Raw genomic sequence first — 15,518 nt, 5'->3', positions numbered from 1 at the left:
AGCCCAGGAAGCCCCACTCCTCAGAGGCGGGGCTGCCTGTGCAGGGCCCCCCAACCCAGGGCGTTGAGGGGCCGGCCCCTCCCACTCTGCCCCGGAGCTGGTTGGGCCCAGCAGGAGCACAGGGAGGACCTGGACAGGAAGATGGAGCAGCCCGAAAGGCAGAGCGCATCAGGCCAGGACGCAGAGGTTGTCAGGGTCACAAAAGACAGACGGCAAGGCTAAGTCACAGGCACATTTATATCCTCCGGAACACCAAGGTCTTCCCTTCCCCAGCAGTGCCACGGGAGGGCCAACCCTCAGGAGGCGGCCACACTGCCACCCGAAGCAGGCCCGTGGGGCGGCAGGGTCATAGGCGGCAGGAACAGCGCCTTCAGCTTGCCCGACAGGCTGGCAATCTCGGGATCCTGGGCTTCGTAAGACTTGACCAAGCGGGCAAACTTAAGGACACCTGCGAAGGGAAACAGGAGCATCAGTCCACACCCCCAAAGGACGGATGTGCCCAAGATGGCAGGAGGGGGCAGCTTGAGCCAGAGTCGCTGGCTACTCTGGCTCTGGCCCCAGGTAGCTGTCTGCAAAACAAGACATATGCAGGCCTCTGCCCTGTGTGGTTTGGATCAACTACTTCCTGGTCTACACTGGGGCACAACTGGCTGTGATGCAGTGAATGAAAATATCCCGAAGCAGGGTGCTGCCCACCATCAGGTGAACCATTTTAGCACTTTAGTCAAAAGACCCCAAAGGATACACACCCACAAGATCACCAGTCCAGAACCAGGAACAGGAGGGCCATGGGCCAGTTGGGCCGAATCAGTAAACACCCTTGGGGAAGACCCTGATCTCCCCAAAGAAATTGAACTGCCAACCCTCAAACAGAAAAGAGTTGAAACACCTTGGAGGGGCTGCAGAACTGTACTGTCATGCAGACACCTCACTACAAGCCGTCAGAACGGGTTTCAGGTCCAACTCGGCTGTGACCTCTGGCACTTTCTAGAGTCTGTTTCCTCATCTTAAAATGGTGTAACAGTATAATTAATGGTAACTCACTTCAGACTTCGCTTGGCTCAAGTTCATGAACAGACCCTGGTCTCAGAGTACCAATACTATTAGAGTGTGGCTGCCGCCGTGTGGCGAGAAAAGGGATTACGGCTCGGAGACCCAAGGGATCCATCGCTCTCTCCTCCATCCCCGTCCGACCCACCTTCCCCGTCGCAGCTGAAGCCATAAGCTTTGATAACCTCCTGCTGAATCTGCGTGGCCACGGGCAGCACGAATTGCAGCATCTTGCCCATGTCGTTACACGCGTTGTCCCGAGCCTCGTCCATGCGCACGGCGTTCTCCGGCGCCGAGAACGCCTGGATCACCTCGGCCAGGACCACTGTGCAACAGACGCATCCCGGAAGAAGTCCCGGGTACGCATCAGCGCACGGCCGGCGGGCCCAGCCGAAAACACAAGAAAGAGGGCAGGGAATTATTTAACAGACTGAAACCATAGTAACCCAAGGAACTCGGCCTCCGAATCTCTCGCTCCAGGAGCAAGGACCCTTGTTAATTGACAGAGTATGGTACCGAGTACCCGCATTTCCCAGCGAACGCAGCCATTTCTCTCGCCCCAGATCTTTTTCCCGCACTCTACTTTAGCAAGAATCCCACCCGACAACTAAAAGGTTTCTCACCCTTGGCCTGCTCGGCGCTCAACGCTGCAGCTTGAGCAGAGGCGGTCGCCATAGAACAAAAGATACACGTGCAACCGCGCTCGAGAAACAGCCAGGAGAAACAAGCAATATCCTAGAGCGGCTCTCCCAGCGGGTGGGGTGATAGGGAAATTGCATCAGCTTATGCCGGAAACCTCACGGTACCGCTTCCATTTCTCCATTTTTAACAACCAATAACGAGCTCGCCATAAGAACAGTGAGCTAACCTACAATCTGAAATTCTTACAGCTTACTTAAAATTATTCTATTGTTAAAAACAAACTGTATGGTGGGGGGTTTTCCGGCAAAAACCAGAAAACCTACTAGACAAATTCTAAAAGAGCTGTAACACTACCGGAACACGCCCTGGAGAGAAGGTGGCATGTCCACCAACTCCACTATTGGTGAGGGTGAGCTCCCATGGCATTTCCTAATCTTTACTGCTATACAAGCAACAGGGCACACTGCAGCTTTCGGAAGGGAAAACAGTATTGAAAAGAACTCTCTTAAATCATCCGTTTCTAGAGTTTGTGAACGTTTGGGACAGGCCTATGCAAATAACTCTATGCCGATTGGCTCAGGAAGAAGCCAGTCACACCCCTTTAGTTTTTAAGAACGTAGACAAGGATTCGCAGCAGTAAAAGCTTGGCGTTAAAGCAGCTCCCGCGCTTTCCGAAAATGGCCTTGTGTCGGGGTGGGGTGGGGGGGAAGCTAACGCCCTCTAATTTCCTTTCCCTTCCGGGCGTTTGAAATTGTCACCCACTCCCTCCTCGAACTATAGGGTGGTTAAAACTCCTGCGTTCTGAACGCTTAAACTTATAGCAGGCACGCCCCCTGCACCTCCGCTTCAACACCATTTCCAACTGTCCTACGGAAAAGATGCAAGTCTCCGGTGGCCCCTAACTGTGGGGCCAGTGGCAGAAGTGCCTCCCAAGTCTGCGTAGTTGCCTAGAGCTGTCCCAGGCCGCCAGCGTCCTGACTCGCCGGCCTTGGGAGGAAGGCCAAGACTCTGCGTCATAACGGACCCCGTTAGGGCAGAGCCAGAGCTCCAGGACCCCGGGGTCTTCGAGGTCCCCTCTCCAACTCTCCAGGGGCCCCACCCACCTCCGGGCTAGTCTCCGGTGATCCCACAGCTTTCTCTCGAGGCGTCGCCGCGCAGAGACCCACGCCCCCAACCCACGCCCAGTAGCCCACAAAGAAACAGCCACAGACATCTTCCTGGGGAGTCGTGAGGGTGTTTTTGTTTGGTTGGTTTTGTTTGGGATGTTTTTTAAAGAGCGTCATATAGATATTTATATATATAAATTATTAATGTGGGGGAAGGGCAAGGGGCATACATCGCAGTGGGGGGCGCGCACACGGGGGCTGGGGAGGGGCAGGGGCAGCACACGATGCTACGCAAAACAGCCACATCTAACAGATGAAATAATCACACCAAGGGGTGGGGGAGAGGCGGTGGCCACGGGGGTGGGGCGTGGGGGAGGGAGAAAGGCGGGGGCCAAGGGAGAGGGACCTGGTCCAAGATGCTGTGCGCTTTCCGCCCTCACCCCCGCCCCCTCCCCACCTCCGCACACCACAGGAGCCTTGGCCTTCCATCTGTCCCTTCCTCCTTCCTTCTGCCCAGAGGCCCAGGCCCTGGACTGAGCGGCACGCCCCTCCGCTCTGAGTGGCAGGTGGGGAGGGAGGCCTCCTGGGTCCAGATGCAGGGGCCACGGGTGCTCTCTTGATCGCAGGTTCTACAGCGGCTTGTCGCTTTCCTTCTTCAGGTGACTGGGGGAAGAGGGGGGCAGAGCAGGGACTGAGAGACTGAGGTCCATCCTGACCTGGCCTCTCTCACAGAGGATGGTGGGGAAGGGGTTCCCCTCCCACGGGAGCCACAGCCCATCCCAGGCGGGCTGAGCTGCGTCCCCTCGGGCTGGCCTAGGGCGCCCTGCGGTACCTGTAGTAGTCCTCCTGGGCAGGGAGCGGCACACTGTGCAGCGGGTGATGGGCGTGCAGCCACTGCTGCTGCTCCAGCGCCAAGCGCTGCAGCTCCGCGGACTGCGCGTGCATGGCCTGCAGCTGGTGAGCTGCTGACATCGGGGCAGAGAGGGAGGCTGGCAGGTCCCGGTAAGGAGCAGCTGTGGGCAGGAAGGGCAGGGGCCACGTGACTGATGGCGTACTGAGGTAGCCAGCCGCTTTACATACAGAGGAGCTGCCACTAATCAACTTAGGTGACAGCCAGCCCAGCAAGTTGCCAGGGGTGGTTAGGATTCAGGCCTCTTAGCCTGGCCCTAAACCCTGTGCCTCTCTTGGGCAGGGCCTCAGCCCTCCTACTCCCGTTCCCAGCTCCTCTGGGCACCTCCTCATCTCTCCCCAAGCCCAACCAGGCCAATCCCACCACCTAACTTCCTCCTTTCTGCCCTTCCCTCGTGAGACCTTCCCCAACCCCGAGACCTCCATCCTTACCAAAGAGCTGGTGACGAAGAACTTCGTTCTCGTGCAGAGGGTGAGGAAGAAGGGGGTTGGGGAGGGTCCCAGCTGGGTAGGGGATCCGGGTAAGGTGAGACCCTGAGGCCAGGGGGTCAATGAGAGGGTGCACCGAGGCAGAGGCTGGAGGGTAGAGAAGAGGAAGGTGTCACCAGAGGGAGGTTTGGGGAAAGCCATGCATTTGGGTGAAGGCATCCATGCCTGGGACGAGAGGTGGGCAATCACACACTGGGAGATCCAGTGGATCAAGGAGGCACAGTGGAGGAACTAGGGGCCGGGGAGATGGACAGGGCAAGACCCTACTGCAGTAGGGATGTACAGATGGCAGAGGACAGGAGATTACAGTTGGCAGAGGGACCTGAGGAATAGGGAGGGAGGAGTGGACTGTTGAGAGGAGACGGAAAAGGATTGGAAGTTTAGGAAATGAGACGGGGAGGAGCTTCAAAGAGAGAAAGCACAAGGAGCCTGCAATGAACGTGACTGTGAGGCTACACGGGGCAGTGTTCTGACAGTAAGAAATGCGGTGAAAAGACAGTGAGTAAAGCTCGTTGTCAACTGTGATCCCACAACCAGAGCCACAAGGCTCTCTTTCCAGAAGGTCACAGATCCAGAGGCAGAGAGGAACATGAAACACCTCCGCCAGGGAGGGGAGAAGATGGCAAGAAACAAGAGTTGAATCCAGAGGAAGAAGAAAATAGTTACGTGAAGGCTCAGAGGCAGGGGCTGTGAGGGGAGGAAGACCGTGCTCCTTCAAAGGTTCCCACCTTGGGCCGCTGTCGTGGGTGGGCACCAGACCTGAAGAGGGCTGGGGTGTGGGGAAGGGTCTCCGTGGCAAGGCTGGGGCAGGAGGAGACGGGCTGCGAAGGCAAAGGCCAGGGCAGCAATCTCAGGAGAGAGGCTCAGGCCAGACGTGGGGAGGGAAGTCCTGGCCCGAGGGACAGAAGCACCGATCACTTGCCAGGGCGGCAAGGTGGCCTCAAAGGGCCTGGGCAAGGAAGCAGGAGTCTCACCTGCATGGATGGCATCCTGCTGGTGGAGGTGCAGGTGAGAGTGGATGTGGGAGTGCTGGTGGTGATGGGGGGTCACGTTGAGCATCTGCAGCCGGGCCAGCGGGTCGTTGCCCAGGGCAGCCACCCTTTCTGCATGCTGCCTCTCAGCTGCCAGACGCTCCGCGTAGGACATGTCAGGCCGCAGGGCTGGCCCAGCTGCCAGCGCTAGACGTTCTCTCTCCAGGGGCCCCAGGCTCGGATGAAAGGGGAAAGGGTGCAAGCCAGGTGGGCCAGGCTGCAGAGCCAGGCCCCCGTGTCGGGGGAAGGGATCCAGGCCTGGCCCAGGGACCCCGTGCAGGGGTTCCAGCTCACTAGGCTTCACCTCGAAGCCAGGCTTGAGGCGGTCACGCAGGTCTCGTTCACGGGCTTCCCGCTCCCTCTCCCGGGCTGCTGGGTCACTGCTGTACAGGGCCGGGACATTGTAACCCAGGAGCCCCGGGTCCACTGCCCCCAGGGGCACGTAGAATGGATGGTTGCGATTTCCAGGAGACATGACGTGGGGCCGGGCGTATTCACTGAGGGTGCGCAGGGCTGGAGTGTCGGGACCCAGGTAGGGGGGCACTGTAGCCACAGCACTGCCCGGCTCAAATGGAGGGCGATGAGGCACTGGGCCGAGCGGTGGGCACTCCACTGGAGCACGGCCCTCCTGAGCCAACTTCTGTGGGATACACGGAGAAGCGGGGTCAAAAAGGCAGGTTGGAAAGAGGTGGCTGGCCCTGGTCCTCAGCTGCTCATGTCTCAGCATTGAACACCTAAAGCTTCAACTCATTGGAACTCAGCCCGCCAGGGACTTCCCTGCCCCTTCTCTTCCTATGTAGGTTAGTGGCTCTTCCTGGGATCCACAGGTACTCTGACCTGAGCTTGCCTTCCTCCAGCCCAGAGATGCAATTCCTCCCGCTGGAATCCTTTGGTCTCCATTTCCTGGGCTGCAGTGGCTCCTCCCCTCCGACAGGTGGCGCATGACCCCCCCCACCATCCCCACCCCTCGAGCCTCCCCGAGTCGCGTAGAGGGCGGGCCAGAGGCGGGAGGCGGCGCGCGGTGAACTCACCACGCTGCGTTCCAGCTCGCGCTCCTTTTCGCGCTCGCGCTCCTTCTCGCGTTCCCGCTCGCGTTCGCGCTCCTTTTCTTCGCGCGCGCGCTGCTCGGCCTCGCGCCGCACCTTCTCCACCAGGTCGGCTCGCTTCTTGGCCAGCTTGGAGCCCTCCAGCGGCACGAAGTACAGATCGCTGCGCGCGCACGAGTTAAAGCCGCGGTCTAGGTGTTTGTTGAACCTGCCGGGCGGGAGGCAGCGCGCGCTCAGCCTCTGCGAGCGGCCCCGCACCAGCGGCCGAGACCAGGGCCTGGAGTACTTTGAAAAGCACCACACGAACGAATGCAAGGCCCGTCCCGCGCCCGCCACCCCACCCCCACCCCGCCTCTCACCTGGCCGACTGGCTGGCGTGGCTGGGCACGTCTACCACCTTGGGAGGGGGCGAGGGGCTGCGGGCCGGGGGCGCCGGGCTCTCGGGGGTCTCATATTCCTCAGCCGGCTCCTGTTTGATCTGCGTGGCGCTCAGGGGCGGCCCTGAGGCGGGGGCCGCAGGCGGTGGTGGCAGGGATGACAGGCCCGAGGGCCCTGCAGGCGGCAGCGGCCCGGTCCCCACCGTGGGCGAGCCCGGCTTGAAGGTCCCTGGGCCTGCGGGTGGCGAGGCGCCTCGGTAGCCCGGTGGGGTCCCCGTTCGGAAGGAGGGCGGGGACCCCGGCTTGTATCCGGGCGGGGTGGCTGTCTTGTAGGCCCCTGGGGACGGGGCTCGCTTGCCATACGGTGGGGGCCCAGGTGGGGAGGCTGTCTTGTAGCCTGCTGGCGAGGAAGCCACCGTGGCAATGACCGTGGAAAGCGTAGACGAGGAGGTGGTGACCGGAGGCACCGGTGGGAAGGGGTAGGGCGCCCCTTGGGGGCCCTGGGAAGGAGAGGGGTGTGAACACGGGTAGGACCCTTGAGAGGAGGAAGAGGCATTGGAAGAGGAAGAGGCTGGGGGGCCGCTGGGACCTGCTTGGCTGTAGGCCACCTGGCTGTGAGGTGGAGGCAGGTGTGCGGGCCCTGGTGGGTAGGGCCTCAGAGACCCCAGTGAGGGAGACATGGCATAGGGGTGTGCGTGGTGGGAGCTACCGCTCTCCAGGGAGTGAGGATATGCCCCAGGTGGAGGGGGCCCAGAGCCCCCATGGTGCTGCTGCTGCTGCTGCTGCTGCTGCTGTTGCTGGTGGTGGTGGTGATGTGTCGGGACTGGCGGGTGGGCAGCGGATTGGCCTCCAGCCGAAGGAGGGAGGGGGCCTGGGTGGGCATTGCTGTTGGCCAAGAGGCGGCCATAGGGAGGAGGTGGGGGGGGACCCTGGCTCCACACAGCTTGGGATGGGAGAGAAGGCTGAGTATACTTGGGTGGCTGATTGGAGACAGAGAGGCTGGTGGGGGGAGGGAAGGAGTGGGGATAACTGGGCAGTGCCTGGGAAGCTGGGTACTGGGAGGCCGAGGCCGAGGCAGAAGAACTGGAAGAGGAGGCTGCTGCAGAGCTGCTGCTAGAGGACGAATAAGGATACCTCATTGGCGGGGCGGGAGCAGAAGAGGTGGACGCAGCGGGCAAAGGGTGGGGTGATGGAGCAAGAGTGGGGCCCTTCTCTGGGCCGGGAGGAAGTCCACCCATACCCTGCCCCATGGCATGGGGGGAGGGCAGATGCCCAGCTAGCGGCTGGGCCCCCAGGCCAGGAGGAGAGGCGGAGGCATTGTTAAGGGGTCTCAGGGCAGGCGGGGGAGGCAGGTTTGGTGTCACATGGGGGAAGGTGGCTGGCGGTGGAGCAGACGGTAGGTTTCCACCACAAGCTGGAGTGTTGGGTGGCTTTGTTGGGGGAGCACCACCAGCCCCAGAGCCTGATATTGAAATGGGGGTGGGGGGCTGGGGGTGCTGCTTACCCCCACTAGGGGCCCCCACTGAAGCGGCAGCCCCTCCTCCCTTGGGGCCCACTGGGGGTCCAGACAGAACTCCTCCACCAGCGCCCCCAGGATAGAGCTGTGGATGAGGGGGAGGGGCCCCTGGAGGAGCCTGGAACATTCGAGATGTGGGAGGCTCCATGGGAGCATGATAGCCAGTGGGTGTCCCAGAAGGATGGGATTCAAAGCCAGGCTCTGGCTGTCGGGGGGTGCTCTCTGGAGGGGGAGGGGAGGGAGGAAAGAGTGGAGGTGGATGGTAGGGGCGGGCTGGGCCCTGGGACAGGCCAGAAGACGAGTCGGAGTCATTCTCCACGCTTCCAGGGCTGTAGATGCTGGGGGACGTGCTTCGGTTATCCTGGTCGATATCCCTAGGGTCGCTGCTGCCATCATCATTGAGGCTCCGCCCATCCAAGCTATCCAGATCCGAGGGAGACTGTGGCCGAGGGAGCTCCTGCGGTAGAAGAGGGACGGCCATTTCTCCCTTGCCTTTTCCTTCCTTGCTTCTGGACTGGAGGCCTCCCTCGCACAAAATAACCTCCCGCTCACAGCACACCACTGTGCCACGATGCGCTGAGTACTCCTGCTGGAGCCCACCTCCCTGCCATCCGGGGGTTCCCCCACTCTCCCCGCGGTCTCTGCTGCTCCCCAGCAGCCGCCTGAGTTCCCTCCTCGAGTGTCCATCTCTAGCACCTTCTCCCAGTCCACAGCTGAACCCAAATCCCTGTGTTCCACCCACCAGCCCATCTGCCATCCTCTCGTCTCATCCACCCCTTTAACTACACATCCCAGAAACCACTGGTTCTTAAAAAGACCACTTCTGCATGCTCCTTATGATTTATTTGTTCCTTCCACTGAGACTCCTCAGCCTGGATCTCCTCCCCAGCCCCTGCATGAAAGCCAGCACCTAGAAAAGGAGAGGCCAGAATCCCCACACTCTTCCCGTCCCCTTCCGGCCCTGCCTGATCATCTGACAGTCTGGCCAAGGCTCTGAAGATCTGACGGACACACAGACAGGCTACTTTAATAAGCGCTAGGATAAGACTCTTCTCGCACGTTCCAGGCAAAACTAAAATAAGAACTGTGAGCAAAAGGAAGTTTGGGTGAAAGAATGGTCAGAACATGGGTCAGGATGGCTGCAAGGGTCTCCCACCTCAGTTTTGGTCTTTTTTGGCGCGTTGGTCTCCTCACTTTCACTCTCCGAGATCTCCTCACTCCGGCCCTGCTTGCTCACCTTTGGGGTGGAGGCTTCCTCTACTCGGGCCTTCTGTTAGAGAGAAAGAAAATGCCTGTCCTATACCTCGCGAGCTCCACCAGGACCCTCAGCCAGACAGGAAGTTCCCCCCAACACACATACACACCATCAGCCCTGGTGCCTGGGCAGCCTGTTGCAGGACATGGGGACAGAATACCTTGGCCGTCTGCCTAGACTTCTCGGCTTTGCCATCGCTGCTGGACGTGCTGACCCCTCCAGGGGAGGCCCGGCCCCTCGATCTCAGTTCTTCCCGGGGCCCAGGGGCCTCTTTCTTCCGTCCACTCCTCATTGACATCTGAGGGAGAAGGAGGCAAGCAGGTCATGTCGTTTTCTACCTTGTGCCTCACTTCATCATGTGCCTTATTTCTACTCTCCCCCGCCAGCGGGTGTCCCAGAAGGATGGGGTTCAAAGCCAGGCTCGTCTGCTGGGGGGTGGAGGTGCTGCCTGGCGGTGGAAGAGAGGAAAGAGTGGAGCTGGGTGGCAGGGGCGGGCTGGGCCCTGGGACAGGCCAGAAGCTTCCCTGCCCTTGATCTTTCGTGTTTCTCATTTTAGCTCCTACTCACTGAGTCTTTATTCTGTCGTGTCTTCATTCTTCAGGCTGTGGAGACCCCATTCTCCTCCGCCTGGGCAGCTGAATATAGAAACTTATCTGCTTCACCCTAAGCTCCCCACAGCTGTGGCCTGGGAAGCAGGATCTCCAAGTTTCCAGTACAGCCACCTGGAACTCACACGGTCTGTTTTCAGTGAAGCCTGTTGGAAAAAGACCATCAGAGTCTCCAAACTGGGGAACACTAGTCTGAAGGGGACACTACCGTGCCTGTCAAGGGGCTGAGTAAGCAGCCCAGCCATGAGACACTGCTGGCGTGCCCATGGGTCGTCCCAGCCGCCTGTGAGGGCAACTCTGCCGGCAACAGCATCCCTTTCATCTCGTGGGAAGGCAGAAAACGCCGAGGTGCCTGTGCACCCCAGTTCAGGAGATCACACCGTGTCACCCTTCGTGATCCCTAGGAAATAGATGCACACACACGAATTCCACAGAGCCTTTAAAAGGAGCATAAGGAAACGTAGCTGAAGTATTAGCTGATTTACGGAGTAGCGTCTTTCCGTCAAGCCCTTACGTGTACAATTTCATCTAATATTTACAACCAACCCTGAAAAGGAGGTGTTCTTATTATCCCCATTATACAGGTGAAGAAACCGAGGCTCAAAGATTGTGACTGTGACTTGCCCAACTTCGTGTGATAAATACACAGTGAGGAACCAGTGACAGCACCAGAACCAAGCCCCATCTCCCTGACTTCAAAGCCCATGCTCGCTCTTCAGTACTTAGCTGTACTCTCATCAGACGTTGGTGGGGAGAATTCTCAGAAGGCCTAGATCAGTCCCAGAGATATGAAAAGAATCTTTTTTTCACATCAGAGTAGGTGGGAGAACAATGTCCCATTCTACAGTGCAAAGGCACACAGCCTGACCAAGGCCAAGACCAAACCTAGGTATCCCCAAAGTGCAGAACTTCAATTCTGAGAGTCTCGTAAGACCCCTGCTCTAGTGCTTGCGTTCCCTACGGCTAGAGGAAAAGTCCAGGCTCTCACTCTACCAACCAAATCAGTGAATAACAGTGGGTAAACGAGACAAATGTACACATTTGTAAGCCTGTCTTCCCACCTGGCTTAGACAGGGACTCATCCCTCCTCACGGCCTAGCTACATAGCCAGTAATTTTCATTTGCACGTGTTTGTATTTCTTGCGAAGTGTCACATCTCTCCATATTACTAACCGTAAGATCTTTTGAGAACAAAAATGATATCTTCTTACAGTTTTCTTCCTTTCTCTATTCCCCACAGATGTCATGTATATATGGATGTTCTGGTCTGTTCTTGCTACTGACCTGTAAACCCACTAACTTCAGTAGGTCTTCTCGAATGAAGTGCTGCTGGCCTCAGTGCAAATGGAGTAGGCTTAGCCACCTATTCTGAGTTAGTTAGGAGGCCTGGCTAGGGAAATAGCCTTTCTACATTCTGTAGCACTATTTTTCCCAAGGAATACAGAGTAAATACCTCTCACTCACCTCCACTGAACCCTACTGAGGCATGCAGTGAGGGGTGAGCCTAACCTTTCCAGGAAACTTAATAACAATTTACTTACTTAGAGTCCCGAAATAGCTGGGACGGAGCCCCCTGTCTTCTGAACTTACAGCTGGTGCTCTGCCCAGTACACCAGCCATTTCTCTTCCATTACAACTATTACTACACTTTTGAGTTGTTGTGTGAATTGGTTTTCAAATACTGTCAACGCCCCCCCCCCACAAAGAACAAAACCCAACATAACAAAAGGGGAAAACAATCCTAACAAAAGCACGAGAGATGACTGTGACTGGGGTGTCTTTGCCAGCCCCTTAAAGGAGGGTGCTCATCTCTCCTTCCTATCACAGAACCTGTTCATGGTTGGTGAGAGTCAGGGGATCCAATAGGTCAGAGAAAGGCAGGGATGTACCTGAAGAACAGAGCAAGCCTCGCGTGGCCCTCCCCAACCTCAACTTCTTTAATCAGTTAAAATCTGATAAAATTAGCAATGAGTAGCTCTGAAGGAGAAAAGCAGTCATAAAAGGGTAGGTGACCCTGGGGAGAAGGAGTGGCAGAAGAGAGAAGGAGGTAGGGCTGGGTTATATATACATTCCTGAACCTGGAGCACGTTTTAGCACCAACAAGCTGAGCTACCCTCCTTCCTGTCCTAGTAGCCGGTCACTGTAACTCCGATCTATCTACAAGCACCTACTATGTGTCTGCAAGACACTAAGCACATTCAACTTCGGCACCTTACCGCAAAAGCAAAAGGATAAAGGCCGGATTGCGGAGGTGAAAACGTGAAAAATAGGGAAAGAGTCTCTAAGTAAGAACAAGAAAAGAAATTAAGGGAGAAATCTGAGGAGGCTGTCTGAAGGAATACACTCGAGGCACAAGGCTTTCTAGGATGGGCTTGCAGGGTGAATTCCAGGATCTTTGGCCCAGCCTCCACCATCATTCCAGACCTGCCAGACTCACAAACCAGTCCTAGATAACAGTGCAGCCCAGACCAGCAGATAACAAGGCACTGGCCTAAGCCTGAGAATCTACAGTTGTCAGAGGGGCCTCAGATATCATCTTATCTATAATCCCTTCATCTGATAATGAAGCTGAGGCTCAAAGAAATAAGAAGTGACTTGACCAAGGTCACAGTTAGTTAGAGGTACAGCCAGGACTAGACCCAGGTCTCCCGACTCCTGTTCTGGAGTATTTCCACTACACCAGGCTGTTCCACGGCCCTCTCCCCCGGGCCACCCTCACCTGGGATGGGCATGGAGAGCCCAGCCATTCCTACAAGGTCAGAGAAACAGAAGGTCCAAGGTTAGCTGAGGGAAGGGGTCGCTGTGGGGGATAGTCTGGGAAAGACGAAAAGGGATACTTGGGAAGGAAGACTCAAGTTTAAGAAAATGGAAGAATACCTGTGCAAAGAAGCAAAAAGACTATACAAAAAGTCCCTAATAATGAACTGCCAAAGGATGGTATAACTTGGAACAGGAGCACTTCTATCCCCCCACCATGCCTAAAGGGAGGGTCTTAGAGAAACAACTATGACCTACAAGTAATATGTCTACCTTTTTCCCAAAGACAGCTGGATGGAAGGGGGTGGACCCCTTGGGGAACCTCCTCTCCATGAGCAGCTCCAGAAACATCCTCCAGAACCCAGCCAAGAGTTCCAAGGGCATAGCCAAAGGCCCCATCAAGATTCTGAACCCCCATCTATTAGACATCCCGCTGGATCATTGCCATGGCAACAAAATGGCAGAACCTGCCCCTCTACAGTCCATCCCGGGGGTCCAGCTGCCAGCAACTCCCCCTGCAGTTGCCAAAGCAGCTCCTGTCCTCCTATAGCACCCTCAGGGAAGGGAGCTTAAGAGTACCTACCCCAGTAGAAATAAGTCCACGCACAAAGGGAAATCTCTGAGCACAAAACAGTAATGAAGGTCCACCCCCTCTTAAGGAAACCGCAGCTAGAGGGGCAGTGGGTGCTCTGCGGATTTGAGGATGGGGGTCACAACTTGTCTGGAGTGCCTATAAGACTGCCCAATTCTCTCCTGTGTTTCCACCCTCCCAGAAACCCTTGCTCCCTAACTCTCCCTTCAGGGTTCCAGTCTTCCTCATCAGTTGCAGGAGGACCCACACTACTGGGCCCCAGTGTGCCCCTCTCCAAGAAGTACCTGTGTCTGAGATTGGAAAAACAAGGTCAGAGGTGATCCGGGGTAGGGGAAAGAAAACTGAGTCACAAAGGCATCACTTTCCCACTTCCACCCGGGAACACGCCGGGTTCTTCTTCTCAAAGGTGGCCCTCTCAGAGTCCCCGTTTCCCCAGGTTCCATTCTCCTCCCTCATCAGCTACAATCCCTCTCTTCCCACCTACCACACCCCTTCCCCATTTCCCAACTCCCTTCTACACCTAGCACCCCGAACCCCGGGCTCTGAAACCCGGGTTCTGGGCCTTTGGGGCTTTTCCTGGAGTCCTCATGCCCCACCTCGCTGCCATCTCTCCATTCCTTTTTGCCTTCGCCCCGAAGCCCCCTCACGGGCATCCCATTTTTCCTCCGCCGACCCTCCACCTCGGGGTTCCTCTTTGGGTCCCAGGGTCCTGGCTACCCTCCTGCCCCATCAGCCCTCCTCCTGAGATCCTCCCACCTCCCCCCACCTTCCCGATCCTCCGGGTGCCCCGGCCCCCATCCCTCCTCGGGGGCTGGCCCCACCCCCTGAGCCCCCAACCTCAGGCCAGGCAGTGCCCGCAGTGGGGGACCGGATCGGGAAAATAACAAATGGAGGCGGCGGCGGCGGGAGGGGGAACTACGAGGGGTGGGGGTGGGGAGCCGCGGGCCAGAACCCGGGCGGGCCCGAGGCCCGGGCCGCGGCAGATCTTACCTGGTTGTAGCTCGGGACGGCTGGCTGGCTCCGAGCGGGATTCGGGGCTCCGGCGCCTCCGGGGGGCGGCGGCGGCCGCTCCCCCGCCCCCCTCTCCTCTTCCCGGCTTCAGTCGCCGCCGCGACGGCGGCGGCGGCGGCCCCGACCCCCCCGGAGGGCGGCCCCCATCCCCCCTTCTACCCCACCTGGCCCCGATCGCCCGCCCGCCTCCGGAGCAAATCCCGATCCCCGCTCTCGCTCGGCCCCTCCCCAGGCCTGCCGCCTCCCCAGGCCACCCGGAACGCCCGGGCCGCGCAGCCCGCCCCCGCCGCGCCGCCGCCCGCCCCCGCGGCCCGGCTGGCGCTCCGCTCGGCTCCGACCCGCCGCCCGCCGCCCGCGCCCGCCCCGCGCAGCCTGCAGTCGCGCGATCCCCGGCCCCCTAGGCGGCCTCCGCCCGCGGCCCCCGCCCCTTCCCGGGCGGTCGTCTCCCTCGCCCCCTCCTGGCCCCTCCCGGAGGCCGGCGGTCCCCCCGAAACGGGTCCCGGCCCCAGGCCCCGGCCCGACGCGGGGCTGCGGGCGGGCGGGCTGGGCTGCGCGTCCGGCGACTCGCACAGGAAAGCGGACGGCGAAGGGAGGGCGCTTGGGAGAGGGGGATGGGAGAAGGGAGGAAGAGGGAGAAGGAGGGAGCGCGGAGGAACGGAGGAGAGAGGGGCCGGGAGGGAGCCGCTAGGGAGGGAGGGAGCGCGAGGCGAGCGGCGAGGCGAGGGGGGGAGGGGGATCCGGAGAAGGGGAGGCGCCGGGCGAGTTGTCAGAGACAGAGGCCGAGGGGGCCTGGGCGCGGGGAGGGGTTCGCTCAGGCGGAATGCGGGGAGCCCGCGGGCCTGGCGCGGGAGAGGGCTAGGTAGGAGGGGCCGTGGGTTGTGTGGGCAGTTATGAGGGGGGCTGGAGAAGTTTGGGGGCCAAGGGGTGTGCGGTAGAGGTGAGGGGGAGGCCTGTGGGTTTGTGGCAGAGATGGGGTAATGGAGTTAGGTTGGAGAGATGGAGTTTCTTGGGGGCCACGGGGGCAGTGAGGTGTGTGACAAGGGGAGGGGAAAGAAGCTTGGGGTGACAGCGTCTTTGGCAAACGTGTAGCAGAAGAGCTTTGGGAGGGCATTTGTGAGAGAGAATGGGA

General features: G+C 58.9%; 2 protein-coding genes and 1 non-coding gene across 5 annotated transcripts; all 3 read right to left on the bottom strand.

The window, feature by feature from the left end:
- Positions 1 to 219: 219 nt before the first annotated feature.
- On the bottom strand, positions 220 to 2,168 carry C11H12orf57 (chromosome 11 C12orf57 homolog). Its single transcript, XM_067695618.1, has 3 exons — positions 1,674 to 2,168; positions 1,199 to 1,375; positions 220 to 448 (listed from the first exon to the last, which is right to left on the bottom strand). Exons 1-3 carry the CDS (start codon positions 1,723 to 1,725, stop codon positions 297 to 299), a joined length of 381 nt encoding a protein of 126 aa, XP_067551719.1. The 5' UTR covers positions 1,726 to 2,168; the 3' UTR covers positions 220 to 296.
- Positions 1,984 to 2,045, bottom strand: LOC137203041 (U7 small nuclear RNA). The gene has a single exon (XR_010932872.1). It is a non-coding gene; the product is annotated as a U7 small nuclear RNA (small nuclear RNA).
- Positions 2,169 to 2,906: 738 nt separating the features above from the next.
- ATN1 (atrophin 1) lies at positions 2,907 to 14,526 on the bottom strand. 3 transcript variants are annotated; one of them, XM_067695610.1, is made up of 10 exons: positions 14,369 to 14,526; positions 9,989 to 10,175; positions 9,531 to 9,719; positions 9,323 to 9,436; positions 6,633 to 8,623; positions 6,259 to 6,481; positions 5,171 to 5,867; positions 4,140 to 4,283; positions 3,631 to 3,811; positions 2,907 to 3,461 (listed from the first exon to the last, which is right to left on the bottom strand). In XM_067695610.1, the coding sequence occupies exons 2-10, from the start codon at positions 10,013 to 10,015 to the stop codon at positions 3,428 to 3,430; spliced, it is 3,600 nt and encodes a 1,199-aa protein (XP_067551711.1). In that variant the 5' UTR covers positions 10,016 to 10,175; positions 14,369 to 14,526; the 3' UTR covers positions 2,907 to 3,427. The 3 variants fall into 3 exon arrangements, with proteins under 3 accessions (XP_067551711.1, XP_067551712.1, XP_067551713.1); XM_067695611.1 differs by having other exon boundaries at positions 9,582 to 9,719; XM_067695612.1 differs by lacking the exons at positions 2,907 to 3,461; positions 3,631 to 3,811; positions 4,140 to 4,283 and adding an exon at positions 4,304 to 5,017.
- Positions 14,527 to 15,518: the final 992 nt, after the last annotated feature.

The sequence above is a fragment of the Pseudorca crassidens genome, chromosome 11 (assembly GCF_039906515.1).
Source record: "Pseudorca crassidens isolate mPseCra1 chromosome 11, mPseCra1.hap1, whole genome shotgun sequence".
Taxonomy (NCBI): domain Eukaryota; kingdom Metazoa; phylum Chordata; class Mammalia; order Artiodactyla; family Delphinidae; genus Pseudorca; species Pseudorca crassidens.
This window is presented reverse-complemented; position numbering and strand designations above follow the sequence as displayed.